The 15,905-nt window shown below is 39.3% G+C and overlaps 1 protein-coding gene across 2 annotated transcripts; it reads left to right on the forward strand.

Annotated features, from left to right (window-relative positions):
• The first annotated feature begins 215 nt into the window (after window positions 1-215).
• NDUFS1 (NADH:ubiquinone oxidoreductase core subunit S1) lies at window positions 216-15,185 on the forward strand. 2 transcript variants are annotated; one of them, XM_053947132.1, is made up of 19 exons: window positions 216-386; window positions 881-948; window positions 1,174-1,265; window positions 2,678-2,785; window positions 3,882-3,958; window positions 4,051-4,132; window positions 4,241-4,371; window positions 5,069-5,254; window positions 6,863-6,997; window positions 7,381-7,495; window positions 8,486-8,631; window positions 9,119-9,247; window positions 10,234-10,363; window positions 10,833-10,993; window positions 12,535-12,689; window positions 13,267-13,442; window positions 14,148-14,282; window positions 14,479-14,551; window positions 14,830-15,185. In XM_053947132.1, the coding sequence occupies exons 2-19, from the start codon at window positions 885-887 to the stop codon at window positions 14,919-14,921; spliced, it is 2,187 nt and encodes a 728-aa protein (XP_053803107.1). In that variant the 5' UTR covers window positions 216-386; window positions 881-884; the 3' UTR covers window positions 14,922-15,185. The 2 variants fall into 2 exon arrangements, with proteins under 2 accessions (XP_053803107.1, XP_053803108.1); XM_053947133.1 differs by lacking the exon at window positions 216-386 and adding an exon at window positions 600-735.
• The last annotated feature ends 720 nt before the right edge of the window (window positions 15,186-15,905 follow it).

Genomic DNA, 15,905 nt, shown 5'->3' on the forward strand with positions numbered 1-15,905 from the left:
GCGTTACACGGACTTTGTAACATTGTACTGTGGCCACACCCCGCCCTGCTGGCAAAGCGGAAGTTGCCGGAGCTGAGCGAAGGAAGAGACGGAAAGGGCCGGAAACTGCCGAGGGAAGGGCGGTGCGTGTGACGGTGGCCGAAAAGGCTGTGGGCTGGCGGCGGTAATGACGCGTGTTATCATTCCCCTATAGCTTGCCGGAAATACCCGAAGTGGTTCGCTCCGGAGGTTGCCGAGCGCGGACTGCCTGTACGGAGATTGCCGAAGAGGGCTCCGGAGATAGCCGAAGGAGGCTGAGGTCAGCGGCGGAGAGGCCCGAGGCCGCCGCCGCAGAGGCCGAGGCGGAGCGCAGCCGTCCCGCGGCGCCGCCGCCCGTCCCGCGCCAGGTAACGGCGGTGCCGCCGCGGGCGGCTCGGTGCGCGCGGGTGCCGCTGCTCCGGGCGCCTCCGCCGCCGCCGCTCCCGATGTCCTTGACGGGCCGGGCGACGGGCTGGGGGCTGCCCGGCGGGCGGCGGCGCCTCCAAGGTGACCCCCGCGCCGGGTAGCGCCGTCGCCCGCCGTGCCCTCGGCCCCGGGGACGGCGACACTGGGCCCGCCGCCGCCGAACTGCTCCGTCCTGTCCGTGGGGGAGCGGGGCCGGGGCCGGCGCTCCGCTGCAGGCGGAGAGGCCGCTCAGTGACGTTCCTATGTGTGATGTATAGATTGGTAGAGAATCATGTCTTGCCTTTGAAGGAGGTAACTCACTGTCCCATAACTGTACGTGTAGGTGTGCGTACGTGCTCCTTTGCCACTGGTGTAGAACTTCTTTCTCTACCTGTTTAAAACTTGCCGGCAAACATTTGAACTGATAACAACAGTGCTGTTTTGTCTCTTACCAAAGCACCATGCTTCGACTGCTTGCCGTACCCAGGACCTTAGCTGGGGTCACCCAGTCCTCCAGAGTATGTGGTAAGTGTCTGGGGTTTATATCTGGGTCTCTGGTGATAAATGTATGTGCAGTTCATTTATCAGAGGGCACATATGCATACTCGCTTTGCAGGCTAAGGGATTCTGTGTTGGTAGAATTGGGATTCTATCAGCACTCTGTAAGGAAAATCAGGAGTAGGGGGTCTGATGGTTTCCATCTAGCAGTAAGTGAAAGTTGTTTTTGTTTTCTTTTTCCATATCCTTCAGGGCGTACAACTGCAACAGCAGCCAGCAACCAAATAGAGGTGTTTGTGGATGGCCATCCTGTTTTGGTGAACCCTGGAACTACAGTCCTGCAGGTGTGGGGGAACGGCATTCTCAATTTTCTGGGACTTCCCATCTCACTTCTTGGCAGCATGTTCTGTTCCATACAGCAAAAAGCCACCTGCATTTACATCTTGCATTTTTTTAGGGGTGTTTTAACTGACTGTGATGCAATTTCATGTGATAGAAATCCTTGGGGGAATTCAGTGTTTGAAAAAGAAAAATATGCCATGGTTGATTAAAAGAAGATGCATGCAGCATCAATCCCAGCTGCAAAACTTTATTCAATGCAGTAACAGACTTCAATAAATTCTGGTTGAACTTCTGTCTCTGAACACTACGTGACCTTGTAGTCTTTCAGAATCTGTACGTTTTGTATCTTATTACAGTGTGTCTTGGGTAAATGAGGGATAGTCTCAGTTATAAGTTTTTAGGATTCATAGTGCTCATGCTTAGCTGCTTTTATTATTCTTGGTGTGGGAAGAAAGGGAACCTGGATCTCCCAATCTGTACAGAGCATTGTTACTTTTCAGGCTAAAATTTCAAGTGAAGACTTTTTTAAAGAAGTCATTAAATGAAGATGTGGTATAATGGGTTAGAACATTAAAATACACAGTTTATTTCTAGATATAGGCCTTGTTCTTTGGATACAAATTACAAATTTATTTAGGCATTAGAATTGTCCCCAGCACGAACCTAGTACAACTTTTTCCTAAATGTTATTTTTTTTTAATTAGCTTTTCAGTTTAGATAACATGGTTCTTTTTGGTAGAAATTGTCAGAAAAACTAGATCTTGTTAGAGTTTTTTTATTAAATTCGGTGGTATTTCTTCTGGCAGGCATAGCTATATTGCTGTAGCATAAATCCCATTAGCTGTGTGGGTTTTATGCAGGAAAGGCTGTCTTCATCTGGGCTCTGGAAATCTGTTGGCTCTGTCCTCCTGTCTCCATTTCTGTCATGTTGTCTTTGAGTTTGGGGTCTGCTGAAGTTGAAGATTGACTCTGCTGGAGTACCTTTATACAGAGGATATGTGTTATTGGATTATCAGAAATTGTTATGCTCATGATGCTCTTTTTGTTTTTCAATTTTTATTTTGATGCACTTTTCTGTAAAGAGTGTGTTCTTAAAAAGTTATTTTTATTGCTAGTGCCCTGTTGTAGAGAATTCTCTGTATTATTGGAGGAAAGAATGAAAGAGAGGTCAGTTTTCATTTCCTCAATCATTTACAAAGGTTAGAAAAACTGTATTTGTAATTGATATCCTGACTTTTTTTTTGCTTTGTCACAATTTTTTATTTATGGTCACTTCTTAAGATGAAAGGTCAAGTGCACTCTGTTCTTCAGCACTGACAGTGTTACTCTTTGAAAAACTGCATAGTGTTTTCTGAGGTGAAACTGAAAAGTCTGACTAAGATTTAATTTTCCTCTGCTTCTTATTTTTTGATAGGCCTGTGAAAAGGCTGGAGTTCAGATACCTCGTTTTTGTTACCATGATCGTCTCTCTGTTGCTGGAAACTGTCGGATGTGTCTTGTGGAAATAGAGAAAGCTCCAAAGGTATTGTTTGTGTTTCATAGGAATTGCAATATGGAATATGCAATATAGAATTCAATAGGAATTTTTTGCTGTGCTTGAGCCTAGTTTAAATCTTATAAGTAATTAGAGTAATTAAATCTTACAAGTAGTTAAAATTTTATAAGTAAATAAGTATAAGTAATCCAATAAGTAATTGTTGTCATTCTCTTGGACATGAGCATTTGATAGCTGCGTGTTTTGCTGTTAGATGCATTTTATGCTTTGTAGTTCAAGCTTCAGCCACACATTTTCAGCTGATACTACATAGATAATAAACTTCAGATACTGTATGAATTTAGCTGTAGGATTAGTACCTGCAGGTTCATTCTAAGTAATGATTGCAGTTGGTTAGTAGTTTATATTTTAATGCATTGATATCTGTTGTGAAACAGTTGATTTCAGGAGTGAACACTGTCTTCAGAAGTACTAAGAAATCTCTGCACATTCTTTTAGAGTTCAGTCTTGGATTAGAGATTTATACTCACACATAAAATTTTTTAGCTCGCCCCAACTTCAATTCTATACTTAGAGCTTTGTGTCTCTGGATATGTTGGGTTATCACTAAAGATGGAAGTCATGATGTGATTGAAAAGTAAAAGGGATTTGTTTACAGAGTAGGAGTTTTTGTTACTCTTGCAGTAATCTTGAGAAGAATTTTATTACAAGACTTTATACAGGCTTTGTGCAAATAAGTGTCTTGTAAACAATTCATACTCTGAATTCCAGTTCTGGAGGTTTTCTAGATGTCTGCTGAAGCTGTTTGATTTGCCTTGTATCTATTACAACTGACATTCTTAATGCTGTAACTGCTCAAATTAAAACTGGAAATTGTAGAATTTTAAACTGTGAATAAATCATAACTAATTTAACCTTTTTTATATAGCAGATTATTGATAAATATGGCTTCTAGTGACTTTATCAGTTAGACTTTTTTTTTTTTTTTGCTTTGCAGACCTCTTTATTTCTATTTATTTATAACAGATACCTATGCTAGAACTGGGGAGGAGGAGGTGTGGGTTTGTGCCCATGCTGAGAAGAAAAATATTTTTTTCATGCTTGCTTTTTATTGTGATTGCAGCCAGTTGCTGCTTGTGCCATGCCAGTTATGAAGGGCTGGAATATACTGACAAACTCTGAGAAGTCCAGGAAAGCAAGGTACCTTTCTTTTAGCCTCCTTTGACTGATTAGGTATACTCTCTGCCAAGTGATGTTAAGCTGATATTAATTTAATTCTCTGAACCTAACAGAGAGGGTGTAATGGAGTTTCTGCTGGCAAATCACCCATTGGACTGTCCTATCTGTGATCAGGGTGGAGAATGTGATCTACAGGTACAAAATCCAATTAAATTATGTAGACTTATGTATAATGCTGTTGTCTTAGGTAAAATTGTGCTTTCCAGCAGCCTGGATATGTGTGTGTACTATTGTCTATTTTAGGACCAGTCAATGATGTTTGGCAGTGATAGGAGCAGATTTAGAGAGAGCAAACGTGCTGTGGAGGACAAGAACATTGGCCCCTTAGTCAAAACCATCATGACTCGGTGTATACAGTGCACTCGGTGCATCAGGTAAAGTCCTTTACTGTCACTGAGGAGAGTACTAAGCAGGCATATTTGTGTCAGTTTGTTACTAGTGAAAGAAACCCCATGAGGGGTAGTCAGTTTTTTAAAAAGTTATTTTCTGATTGTATTTAAAAATTTTATTTCTGTTAGTGACTGATAGCTGATTTCCTGGAGCTACCAGACAGGAAACAGAGAAAGATAGGCAATGCATGAAAGTGAAATCAGAGTTCTGCAGGGCAGAACTGCCCCCATGGTGTTGGTGCCAGAATGCATATGTGACTTCCTCAGCCACAGCTGTAAGATTTATTTATTTTTGATAGCCTCTGGTAGCTATATTTATGCTGTTCTGTAGCCCTGAGATGCTGTACTGGCCAACTTGAGCCAGATGGAAAAGAATACAATGTACCCAACTAGTTCTAGAAAGAACTTGTTATTTAGGACTAATCTTAGTGTAATACAGTGAGTATTGAACTGCTGTGTTTTTTGATATACCTCTCCCTAGTTTATGTAGCCCTTTCTGAATGAAATTTTGGAGATGGTCCTATACGTGGTGGCGCTGACTAATGCACCTAAACAATTGTTTCCTTCTTTCAGGTGTATGAAATAATGTTTTATCTTAAGAAAATGAGATGAGGGCTGAAAAATGTTCTGTGTTGCAGTTGTATATGCCAGATGTGTTTCTTCTTCTTTGTGCACCTACCAGGTTTGCTAGTGAGGTTGCGGGGGTAGATGACTTGGGAACAACCGGAAGAGGAAATGATATGCAAGTTGGTACTTACGTTGAGAAAATGTTTATGTCTGAGTTATCAGGAAATATTATTGACATCTGCCCCGTTGGTGCTCTTACCTCCAAGCCATATGCCTTTACTGCACGCCCGTGGGAGACAAGGTAGGTGTCTTAAACCCTACTGAAGACACAGCTTTCTCTGTTTGTTGTACACTTTATCTTATAATATGTCCATCTGTGATACTAAGGATTTTCTCTGGTTTTCATTTTTTGCCTTTTTGTTATAGATTTTTCCATAGACTGAATAACATAACATAACACAAATTTTGTTACTTACAGCTTATTTTGTAGACTGTTCTTCCCTTATTTTTACTCTAAAATGTTTTGGACTTGTAGGTTGTGCCGATTGCTTAGTAAAAGATGCGTATAAAGGAAAATACTAATTCATTAACTCACTAATTGTTGAGGATATTATTTAAAATACCTTGTGAAACCAAGCTGTTCAGCCTCAGAGCAGATCTCTGTGTGATTTTCTTAAGTAGTTGTTTAACCCTAAACAAGACCTGAAACACATTCAGGAGACAGAATCACAGAATGTTAAGGATTGGAGTGGACCTTGAAGATCATCTAGTCATAACCACCCCTGCCATGGGCAGGGACGCGTCTCACTAGATCGGGTTGCTCAAGACTTTATCCAGCCTGGCCTCGAACATGCTAATTTGACCATCCCAGTGATACTGAAAATCTCCAGGAGCTGTTGTAAGTAGTCTGGAGGAGCCGAGGAAGGCGGAGGGAAGTGTCTCCTCACACATCGGCTCTCCGGGAAGGTGGAGGGTGTAATTACCAACCGTGTCCGCTGGAAGGCGCCCGAAGCACGGAGCCGGCAGCGGTGCTGAGTGCAAGCCCCGGATCTGTCTCCACCAGCAATTTCGTCCTGTCATAAACCAGTGGCACACTGTGGCTGAATTGCATCTTTAACCCACCTTCAAGAGATGATAAACAGCAAACAAGGAACATATACAGACAACAAGGTGTTATATAACACTGCTCTGAGAATGTGTGCAGCAACTCTGAGACCAGCACCTGTTAAACTAATACAATGAGAGCTTATAGCGAATTTGTTTTCACGTGCTTTGGTCAGATCTGTTGTTACCTCAACTCTTTGTGCCCCACACTGGATGCTTTAAAAGACTGTTGTTATTTAACTCAGCAAGCAGCTAAATACCACATAGCTAGTTGGTCATTTCAGGCCCCCATGTGGCATAGGAGAGAAAATTGGGGGGGAAAAATGTAAAATTTGTGGGCTGAAATAAAGACAGTTTAATAGGATAGAAGAAAATTACAATAACGTTAAAAGAATTAGAATGTACAAAGCAAGTGATGCAGACTACAATTGCCCAGCCAGTCCCTGAGCAGCAGGCCCCAGCCAGCTTTCCCCTCATTCACATGCTGAGCTTGCTGCTGTGTGGTGCAGAACATCCCTTTGGCCCGTTGGGGTCAGCTGTTCTGCCTCTGTCCCCCAGCTTCTTGTATCCCCCAGCTTCCCTGCTGGTGGGACTGGGTGAGAAGCTGAAAAGTCCTTGATGTGGTGTAAATGTTGCTTAGCAACAGCTAGAATATCCCTGTGTTATCACACTATTCTCACCTAAATCCAAAATACATCTCTATACCAGTTACTAGGAAGAAAATTGTCTCTATTCAGGCCAAAAATAAGACACTAGCTGCTTATATATGAAAGACTGCAAGTGGTTTATTTGTTCTTCTAAACAGGAAGGTAGAGTCAATTGATGTTCTTGATGCAGTTGGAAGCAACATTGTAGTGAGCACGAGAACTGGAGAAGTGATGAGAATTTTGCCAAGGCTGCATGAAGATATCAATGAGGAATGGATTTCTGACAAAACCAGGTGTGTGGATGTGCTTGTACCCACATGTGTTTATGCATACATTAAAGGCATGGTTTGGAGAACCAGAGATGTTCGGTATTCAGCTGTTAGTATTGTAAAGCTACAGTGAAGGAGAATAATTGTAAAATATGTTTTGTAATTCTATAATTGAAGTTGCTGAGTTTTCTAATGTTCTGATTTTTGTAACATTTTTTCACGGTAACTTATTTCTGTTACTGATCGTTTTCTGAGTTTTTGAGAAGGAAGTTAAAAGTTAAACTTTCTGGGGAAATATTTCTTGGTTTTTTCTTTTCTAAAAGCCTGCAATTAGAAAACTCACTCACAGAATTATAGACAATTATCTTTGTCTTTGCTCTTTAATGATATTTTTGGTGTTCACTTAGGTTTGCTTATGATGGTCTGAAGCGTCAGAGACTTACTCAGCCAATGATCAAAAATGAGAAAGGAGTATTCGTTTATGCCTCATGGGAGGATGTATTGCCTCGTGTTGCTGGTGTGGTAAGAACAATTTTCAATATAAGTAGTCTAAAATTAATTTCTAAAACTGGATGTATTACAAATAATATCAAATTACTTATATTAAAAATGATTTTTTCTTTAAGTTTAGAGGGGAACATCTGACTTCTAATCCATTGTGTTTCCACTTAAATTTCTTATTTTGACTAATATTTCATGTTTCATGGATTGGACCTTTTACAGAACTTTTTCTTACCATGATTTCATTTGGAGCATTGGGAGAGAAATTACTTTTATTTAAATAGGAAAGTGAACTGTTTCTTCAGAAATTTAGGAGGAAGCAATTTTCCCAAATACTCTGACCTATCTGAAGTCATCTTTAAATTTATTTAAACTGTGCTATCACCACTTTTGCCATCAAAGACATTAAGTCTGTATTACTTATATCTGAATTGTGCTTTCCTCAGTGCTTTCTCTGTGTGGTGATTGATTCTGCAGCTCAAATGAAGTGCTGCATGACTGCTCTGGATTTTGATTAAAAATTTTATGTGGGTGAAGTAGAATTGAATAACTGTAATTGAACTTTCCTCAAGGATGTTTTTGCCCATGGTACAGTAGCAGGGTTTGTTACAAAAGCTATTTCTTCTCAGATAATACCTTTAAGTTTACTACCAGAGCTTGTGTTATGGAAGTTTGCATTCTGTCTGCACTGTGGCTTCATTAAAATAAAAGCATTCACCAACCTTCCTCTCTCACCACACCAAATGAAAATTAGCTATATCTGAGTGATAACTCAAGTGGTAGAGACCTGCATAGAATACAGAGAGCTCTTCTTTGCTTATCATGAATTCTGAAGGAGCTGGAGCTGCTGCCTGGTGGGAATCAGACATCAGCGATTGGTTTGTGCTACTCCAGGCCAGCGGTACACTGCTGGCTTTGGCACACCCTAATATAACAAATATTTACCTGGCCTAAATGAGAATTTATTTCCGTGGTTTCTTTTGTTTATGTTTATGTCTCCTTTCTCTCCAGCTCCAGTCAGTGGAAGGTAAGGACATAGCAGCAGTTGTAGGAGGGCTGGTGGATGCAGAAGCACTAATAGCTCTGAAAGACCTACTGAATAGAATGAATTGTGATACACTCTGCACTGAAGAGATCTTTCCTACTGCTGGAGCTGGGTAAGAGGACAGGCAATGTCTGTCTATAATTGGTATGTTAATAAAGTTTCCAGTCTGCAGATCATCTCATGACAATATTCTAAAATTAGGAGGAATAAGAATTGCTGATGCATTAGCAGGGTTTATTTAAATTTACAGTCCTCACATACAGAGAGTATTTATGGATTGTGAGTTGATTCATAGTCTCTACTCCAGCAAGGGTTGCACACTTACCCCATGCTGTACTGAGTGTACAGTTGCTGCAGTTTAACAGTCAGTCACTGAAAGCCAGTTACACTCTGTTGTGAGCTGGATAAGTTAGTCTATTTCTATTTGTGGTGTGAAAACTTTAGTACAGTTATAATTAGTAATTTGGATTGAGAAATCTATTCTTTATCTTTCTTTTCCTGAGATGAAAAAGTATTTTGAGCAGTTATAATCTTTACCATAGCTTCATTCCTTCCTTCGACTGAATTCTTATCCTCTTTCTTCCATCTTTTTGTTATAGCACAGATTTACGCTCCAACTACCTGCTGAATACCAAGATTGCAGGGGTGGAGGAGGCAGATGTCCTCCTCCTGGTTGGCACCAATCCACGCTTTGAGGCACCGCTTTTTAATGCTAGAATTCGAAAGAGGTTTGTATTCCTTGGTGGTGAATAAGCACATTAATCCATCTGGATTTGATACAGTGCTCGGTTGGAGCTGCAGGCAGTAACTTGAGAGCATTCATTCAGATGGGATCATTGGATTTAGTTCACCTTTTAGTAAAGGGAATGGTGATTTATGTGTGGAAAAAGGGTAGTACCCTGTAGTGTAGAGGTAGTTCATTCTTGCTTTGACATTTTACATTAAGTTCATCTACTCAGACATTTATTCCTTTGTTACATTACACAGACACCTCAGATTTTCTGTTTTATAGAAGTCTGTTAAAGCATATTCCTTAAAGATTTATTTTCAGCATCAATTTATTGCTTTTTGTACTGTAACAAATCAGATGTGCTGAATTTAGAAGTCGTCATTCCAGTTTAACATTTTCTTTGCAAAGTAGTGTGGCTTTCCCAAACTTTTGAACATAGCTAATTCAATTTTAATAAGCTATGAGCCAAATGAGGTCTATAAAAGCCCTGTCCTTCCTAATTTTGGGATCTTTGAAAATACATGATTTTAAACAGTAATGGTGTTGAAATTTTGAAAGGAGAAAATGCAGTGAGACTTTTGAATGTGTATTTTCATGTATTTTTATAAGTCTACCATGAGAAGCTGCAAAAAAAAATTTCTAACCAGCTAAATTTGTCCGTGTTTACCTAAGAAATAAGTGGATTTCTAAAACTGAATTGGCAGAAGCTTGGGGGGAGGAGGGAATTGAGTTATGAACTTGTCACATAAGGTGTGTTGCTGTACTGTTTCTGGAATATATCTAGAGAAATAATCCTTCTAAAAAAGCTAGAGGCTTGTTTAACAGCCAAAATAAAGCTAAACTGCATCTTACCAAAACAATGAATGCCATTTAAATTCCTTTGCAATGCTATTTTAAGTTACTGCTGAAGTTATAATTAGTGGCTTTGGTTGGGTAAAACTCTGTATTTCTTGAATTTTTAAAAAACGTTTGTTGTATTTTCAGCTGGCTTCACAATGACTTGCAAGTGGCCCTTGTCGGCTCTCCTGTGGATTTGACCTACAGATATGAACATCTGGGAGAGTCCCCACAGATACTTCAGGACATTGCTTCTGGCAAACATGCCTTCTGCAAGGTACAGAGAAATTAAGAGTGTGACTGTTAAATTCCACAGGTATTGAGTAATAATCTGAATTCCCCAGAGACAGATTTGAAGAAAAGTACCATCTTGTAGATGGGGTTGCTTTTAATCAAATGCAGAGATGAAGTAATGATTAGTGTGCACCAAGTATGTATAAACTGTGTAATATATTCAGGTGTGTAAAACTTTGCAGTGCAGGAAACTCCTGGGATATTTCTTGACATAAAACAGGCTGTTTTAGGTGCTGCTGTGTGGTTATTGAGTGTACAGTTGTGTACTGAAAAGGTAGTTTCCTGCTTACAGCAGTTTTTCTTGGCTTTATCTCTAAATGAAGCAATTACTATTTTGGAACCGTAGGTTTACATAGAAGACTTATGGAGAAATTTCGTGATTTATTACATTATCTGTCTCAAGAATTGTCTTTGTAGCTGTGGAATGGATTTCTGATTGTTGGCTTGCACAGGTCCTTGACAATGCCAAAAAGCCAATGGTGGTGGTGGGCAGTGCAGCCCTGCAGCGCGGTGACGGAGCTGCCATCCATGCTGCTGTTTCCACCATTGCACAGAATGCCAGGGCCAGGAGCGGTGCTGGTGCTGATTGGAAAGTCATGAACATCCTGCACAGGTTTGCTTAAAAACTTTTTTGGGAGCAGCTTGCTTGCACATTGGGCTACACAGGTTACCACAATGTATGTGTACAGATTGCTTCCTATATACATAAGCAGCTTATTGGGTTAAAACCTGTAGGGAATATAAAAACCAGAAATACAAGCTAGCAAAAACTTCTTAATAAAAATGGGTTCCTTGACCTGTCTCTCCATGAGTTTTTATAAATTCATGATATTCAAATGTAGAATTTAAGGTTTTGATTTAGACATAGAATACGAGAGGGCTTAATAACATCTACCACAGTAGGATGCACAGCAGACCAGTGTCACTTGCTAAATGACTGCATTTTATCTAGAGGAAGAAAAACAAAATGGCAAGAGTATTTAAATAATACGGTTTCTTTGTTTGGGTTTTTTTAATGTTCTTTTCACTGTGCAGCTTCTCAACTGAATAGTTAATAGAAATGCTTCAAAGATTTCCATTTGAGAGCTTTTAATCTTAGCTATTCAGTTTGTCAGGATATTACTCCTTTTAATAGACAAGCTTCTCTTTGAACAGTCCTTCACCACTCCCTTTCTAAAATTCTGACTGTCAAGTTGACCATCTCTGTAAAGGAAAAATTATTTCACCAAATGTAATGGCTCTCATTTCTGGAGACTCAAAAAATTCCTTCTGCCAAAAGCAGCCCCACTGATGTAAAAATAGTATAGTTAGAGCAGGGCTTGGGCCTCTGAAGGAAACTCGAATATAACATTCTGCTGCTGAAACTGAAATATTTAGTACCAAAATAATGATGAGTTAAAGAACACTCATGATACAAGTGTGGTTTGGCAGTCTTTCATATTGACTTCCACACTTATGGTGCACCATCCGTTCAACCTTAAGTGTAAAAAGCAATCTAACTTATTGAAACTCTATATCTGACTGTGTCAGACAAAATGAGTTATATTGGAAGATCTGTACTCTAGAGAGAATCTTTTCTTTTAAATAAGACTGGTACCTGATTATGGAGGATTATGCAAAACAGTTGCTTTGGAAAAGGAAGACTGCCAGAAAATTGAATTATTATTTCATTCTTTTAAAAGTGTTTTTATGTGTGAATAAATGAATAGAGATAAAATAGTGGCCTTAAGTCTTTGATGATTTTGAGTAGTTGATGGCCCGGGTCTTTCATGTTCCACATGAGTGCTCTAAATTAAAGGCCTGATGAGTTTCATACATAGCTGAAATGTCATCTGAAGCACCAAGCTTCACCAGTGAGCTGCATGCCACTAGGTCCCAACTTTCAATACCTGCCTTTATTTTTGCTATCGCATCTTAAATAGGTGAGATTCCCTGTGAAAACTTTAAATGGTGTCAGGTTGTCAAAATGCAAAACTAACTTGATACTCTGTCAAAAATTTCAGCTGCCTTTGAGCTTCATGTTTGTCTTGTTCCTATTAGGAACCTCTTACATCCTTTCAAAATATTTAGTGTAGAAAAAGAAGTTAAGTCTGTTCTGATGGGAGAGGGAGAATTCTGAAATTACTTAAAGTCATGATGTATTTGTTTCTACAGGGTTGCAAGCCAAGTTGCTGCTTTGGACCTGGGTTTCAAACCAGGAGTGGAGGCAATTAGGAAAAATGCTCCCAAAGTATTGTATCTCTTGGGAGCAGATTCTGGTTGTATAACACGTCAAGACTTGCCAGAGTACTGTTTTATCATCTATCAAGGTAATTAGTAGGTGTAAATTAAGAATGTTGCTATTTTAATAGTTGGAGTAAAAGTGTAAACAGTGGTATAAAACCCTTTGAGGAATTGTAGCCTTTGTTTTCTACCAGGAAAGGGAACTTCTAACACATAATTGAGATACTGGTTACCTATTTCTTAGGTAAAGATGGGAAACTCTTGATGTGTTATAATGTAATATAAACCAGTATAAGGCTTCTGAAACATAGCTTCAGACCTGGCAGACAAAGCAGCATTAGTTTCCAGCTGTTCTATCATACTAAAACATGATCTTATGTTAATCTAAGAATCCTTGTTCCAAGAACCTCCCAAATCTGAGTGACTATAGAGACTGAAGTACCATTTACTCCTGCTTGTAGTCTATTCATTCTCCCCAGAGTATTAGCCAAATAAGACCTCAGAGCAGCCAGCCTCATGGGCTTCAGGTTACTGGCTAAGCAAAACTTAGAAAATCCTTTTTTTATGGGAACACAGAAATTCTGTCTTAGTAAAGCATTTCTATTTATTTTGACTTACTTCTGTCTCATGGTTGTGTACTGTTTCCTCTTTCCATGTATTCAGGGCATCATGGGGATGTGGGAGCTCCCATGGCTGATATTATTCTCCCAGGAGCAGCATATACAGAGAAAGCAGCCACATATGTGAATACTGAAGGTCGGGCCCAGCAGACAAGAGTAGCAGTAACACCTCCTGGGATGGCAAGGGAAGACTGGAAAATTATTAGAGCTGTCTCTGAGGTACTGTTGCTGTTCTAAGTTGCTTCTAATAAAAGTATACTGAGAGGTTAAGTTGCTTTTTGTAAACGTTTTCCAATGTAAAAAAAAGATAGATTTTCAGGAAAACACATTGTTCTATAAAGCAATGTTCTGTATTGAATCCTAGGTTAATTCTGTGAGTTAAATCGTATTGGTTCCCTTTTGAAGATAGTTCTAATGTTGTGGTTGCTATATGCTGTTGGAATGCATAATGGATGAAGCTTTGCAAATTTTGCAGGTCTTTGTGAAGTGCTTTAGAGGAAGCTGGTGGGAGCATGCAGTTTATTGCTTTTTAGAAAGAAAACAGCATAGACTCTGAGACCAGGATCTGGTATCATTAGATGAGGTCAAATATGTGCTCACTACTCAGAGGGAACAAGATGCATTGATAATTGCATCAACTTTTACCTCATTTAGTGGTAAGCTAAGGAAAATGCAAGTATGGAAGGGGACAAGTACTTCCTTTTGTTTTTATCCTTTGTATAGCAAATAGGTCAGCCTGGTTTTTAACATGGGGAAGTGATCAGAACACTGACTTTGCTTCAGTTTGTGCATTCTAACTGCCTGTGTGTTCAGGAGTGTAGATTTTTCCTCGTTTTACTTTAGAGATGTTAATGGATTGGTAATCTAAACCACTCTGAGTTAAATCCCTAGACTTGATGGCATTTCTTTCTGTGAATCTCTCAGTTGGCTGGTTTGACCTTGCCTTACGAGAACCTCGATCAAATACGGAAGCGTTTAGAAGAAGTATCACCCAATCTGGTTCGATACGATGATGTGGAAGAAGCAAACTACTTCATCCAGGCAAATGAATTGGCAAAGGTAAGCAAAACTGAAGCATCTTGGCATGATTTAGTGCTGTTACATAGCATAATGCCTTTTTGAAAAATCTTCATATGTAATACGAGAAGCATTTTTTGACCTACACTGAATGCACTGAATGCAGAGTTTACTGAACAAATGCTTTGGTAACAAGCTCCTATCATACAGGTGACTTTCTTTTCCTTTCTTACAACAGTTAGCAAAGCAACAGCTTCTTGCTGATCCTCTTGTTCCACCTCAGCTCACAATAAAAGACTTCTATATGACAGGTATGTATAGGGTGGTCTTTCCATTCTGAAACCAGAACATTTTACTTAGCTTTACAGTAAGGTTCTTATGATTTGTTTAGAGCTGTCCACTAAGATATATAGGATTTGAGTCTCTTGAAGAAACAAAATTTTTCAGTAAAATTATTTGGAATTTATGTAAAGCACAGACTGTATTTTCAACTAAGTGATTTTATTTATCCTCTTCGTATCCAGTCTTATACTAAATTTATTTTGTATTGTGTCTGTGCACTGACATGTTTGGATTTTTTTTTTCACAGATTCCATCAGTAGAGCATCCCAGACAATGGCCAAGTGTGTGAAAGCTGTTGTTGAAGGTGCCCATGCTGTAGAAGAGCCATCCATCTGCTAGAGACTAATCAGACTTCCACCACCTTCCTCTAGGTTTTTGTTGCAGTTAAAGCTGTGACTGATACATTTTTTTTCAAAATCTATTTGACAGGCTGTTGTATTTTTTTTTCTTCCTTCATTCACATTTTCATCGCTTCAAATAGCCCCATCATACTATAGGACTGTTGTTGTGTCTGAGGCAACATGCAGCACTCAACTTACTGTACCCAGAGGCAGGGTACATGATGATTGTATACAAATAAATTATAAATACCAAGCCACCCCATTACCTGTGTAATTCATGTAGCTCATGCTTCTTCCATGAAAATAATTCAGTAAGCAACTCAGACTCAGTAAATCTGGATTTTCTAGAAAGGGGTTTACATGGCAAAAATACTAGATTGTCACTTCCTTGCAGAGTATCCAGGTATGTTAATATTAAACCCTGGTCAGAATTTGAATGCTATTTTTGTAATGTACTTTTAAAGCAAGTTGTCCCTCATACCTAGGTTATGCCAATGTTCAGACCTATCTGTGCTCTGGATACTTGTATGTTTCTTCATTTTGTTTCAGTTGAGACTACTCTTGGAGGAAATACAAATCATTTTGATATTGTGGAAAAAAAATTGCAGCCTTCACACAACTTCCTCATACTGAAGTGCTTTAAAAATTAGCAGAAAGACTAAAGGCCTTTATACCAGTTCAAATACAGAAAAAAAGTTCTCAGAATAGTTTCTCTATGCATTGATCCTTATATAGCAAAGTGGGGGAAGGGGTTGTGTGTGGTATTTTTTAGTTGGGTGGTTGGGGGTTTTTTATGCTTTAGAATAACTTCAGAACAGTGACTCTCTCCTCTGTATTATGCTGGTTCATGTAAATTTGGAAGAAGGATAACTTCCTTTTCAACTGGCTACAGAAGTTCAGTGTAATTTTTCCAGGAATTGTGAATATGGGAACAGTATCATAAAGCCATGAATTCCAACTGTATTATTTAAAAAAAAAGGTG

Source organism: Vidua chalybeata, chromosome 7 (genome assembly GCF_026979565.1).
Source record: "Vidua chalybeata isolate OUT-0048 chromosome 7, bVidCha1 merged haplotype, whole genome shotgun sequence".
NCBI lineage: Eukaryota > Metazoa > Chordata > Aves > Passeriformes > Viduidae > Vidua > Vidua chalybeata.

Excerpts from the sequence above, each read along its gene's own strand:
- NDUFS1 (XM_053947132.1), top strand. The coding sequence starts at position 885 with ATGCTTCGACTGCTTGCCGTACCCAGGACCTTAGCTGGGGTCACCCAG. Across the intron at positions 6,998-7,380 it reads TGGATTTCTGACAAAACCAG|GTTTGCTTATGATGGTCTGA; the intron begins GTGTGTGGATGT and ends GTGTTCACTTAG. Across the intron at positions 7,496-8,485 it reads TGCCTCGTGTTGCTGGTGTG|CTCCAGTCAGTGGAAGGTAA; the intron begins GTAAGAACAATT and ends CTTTCTCTCCAG.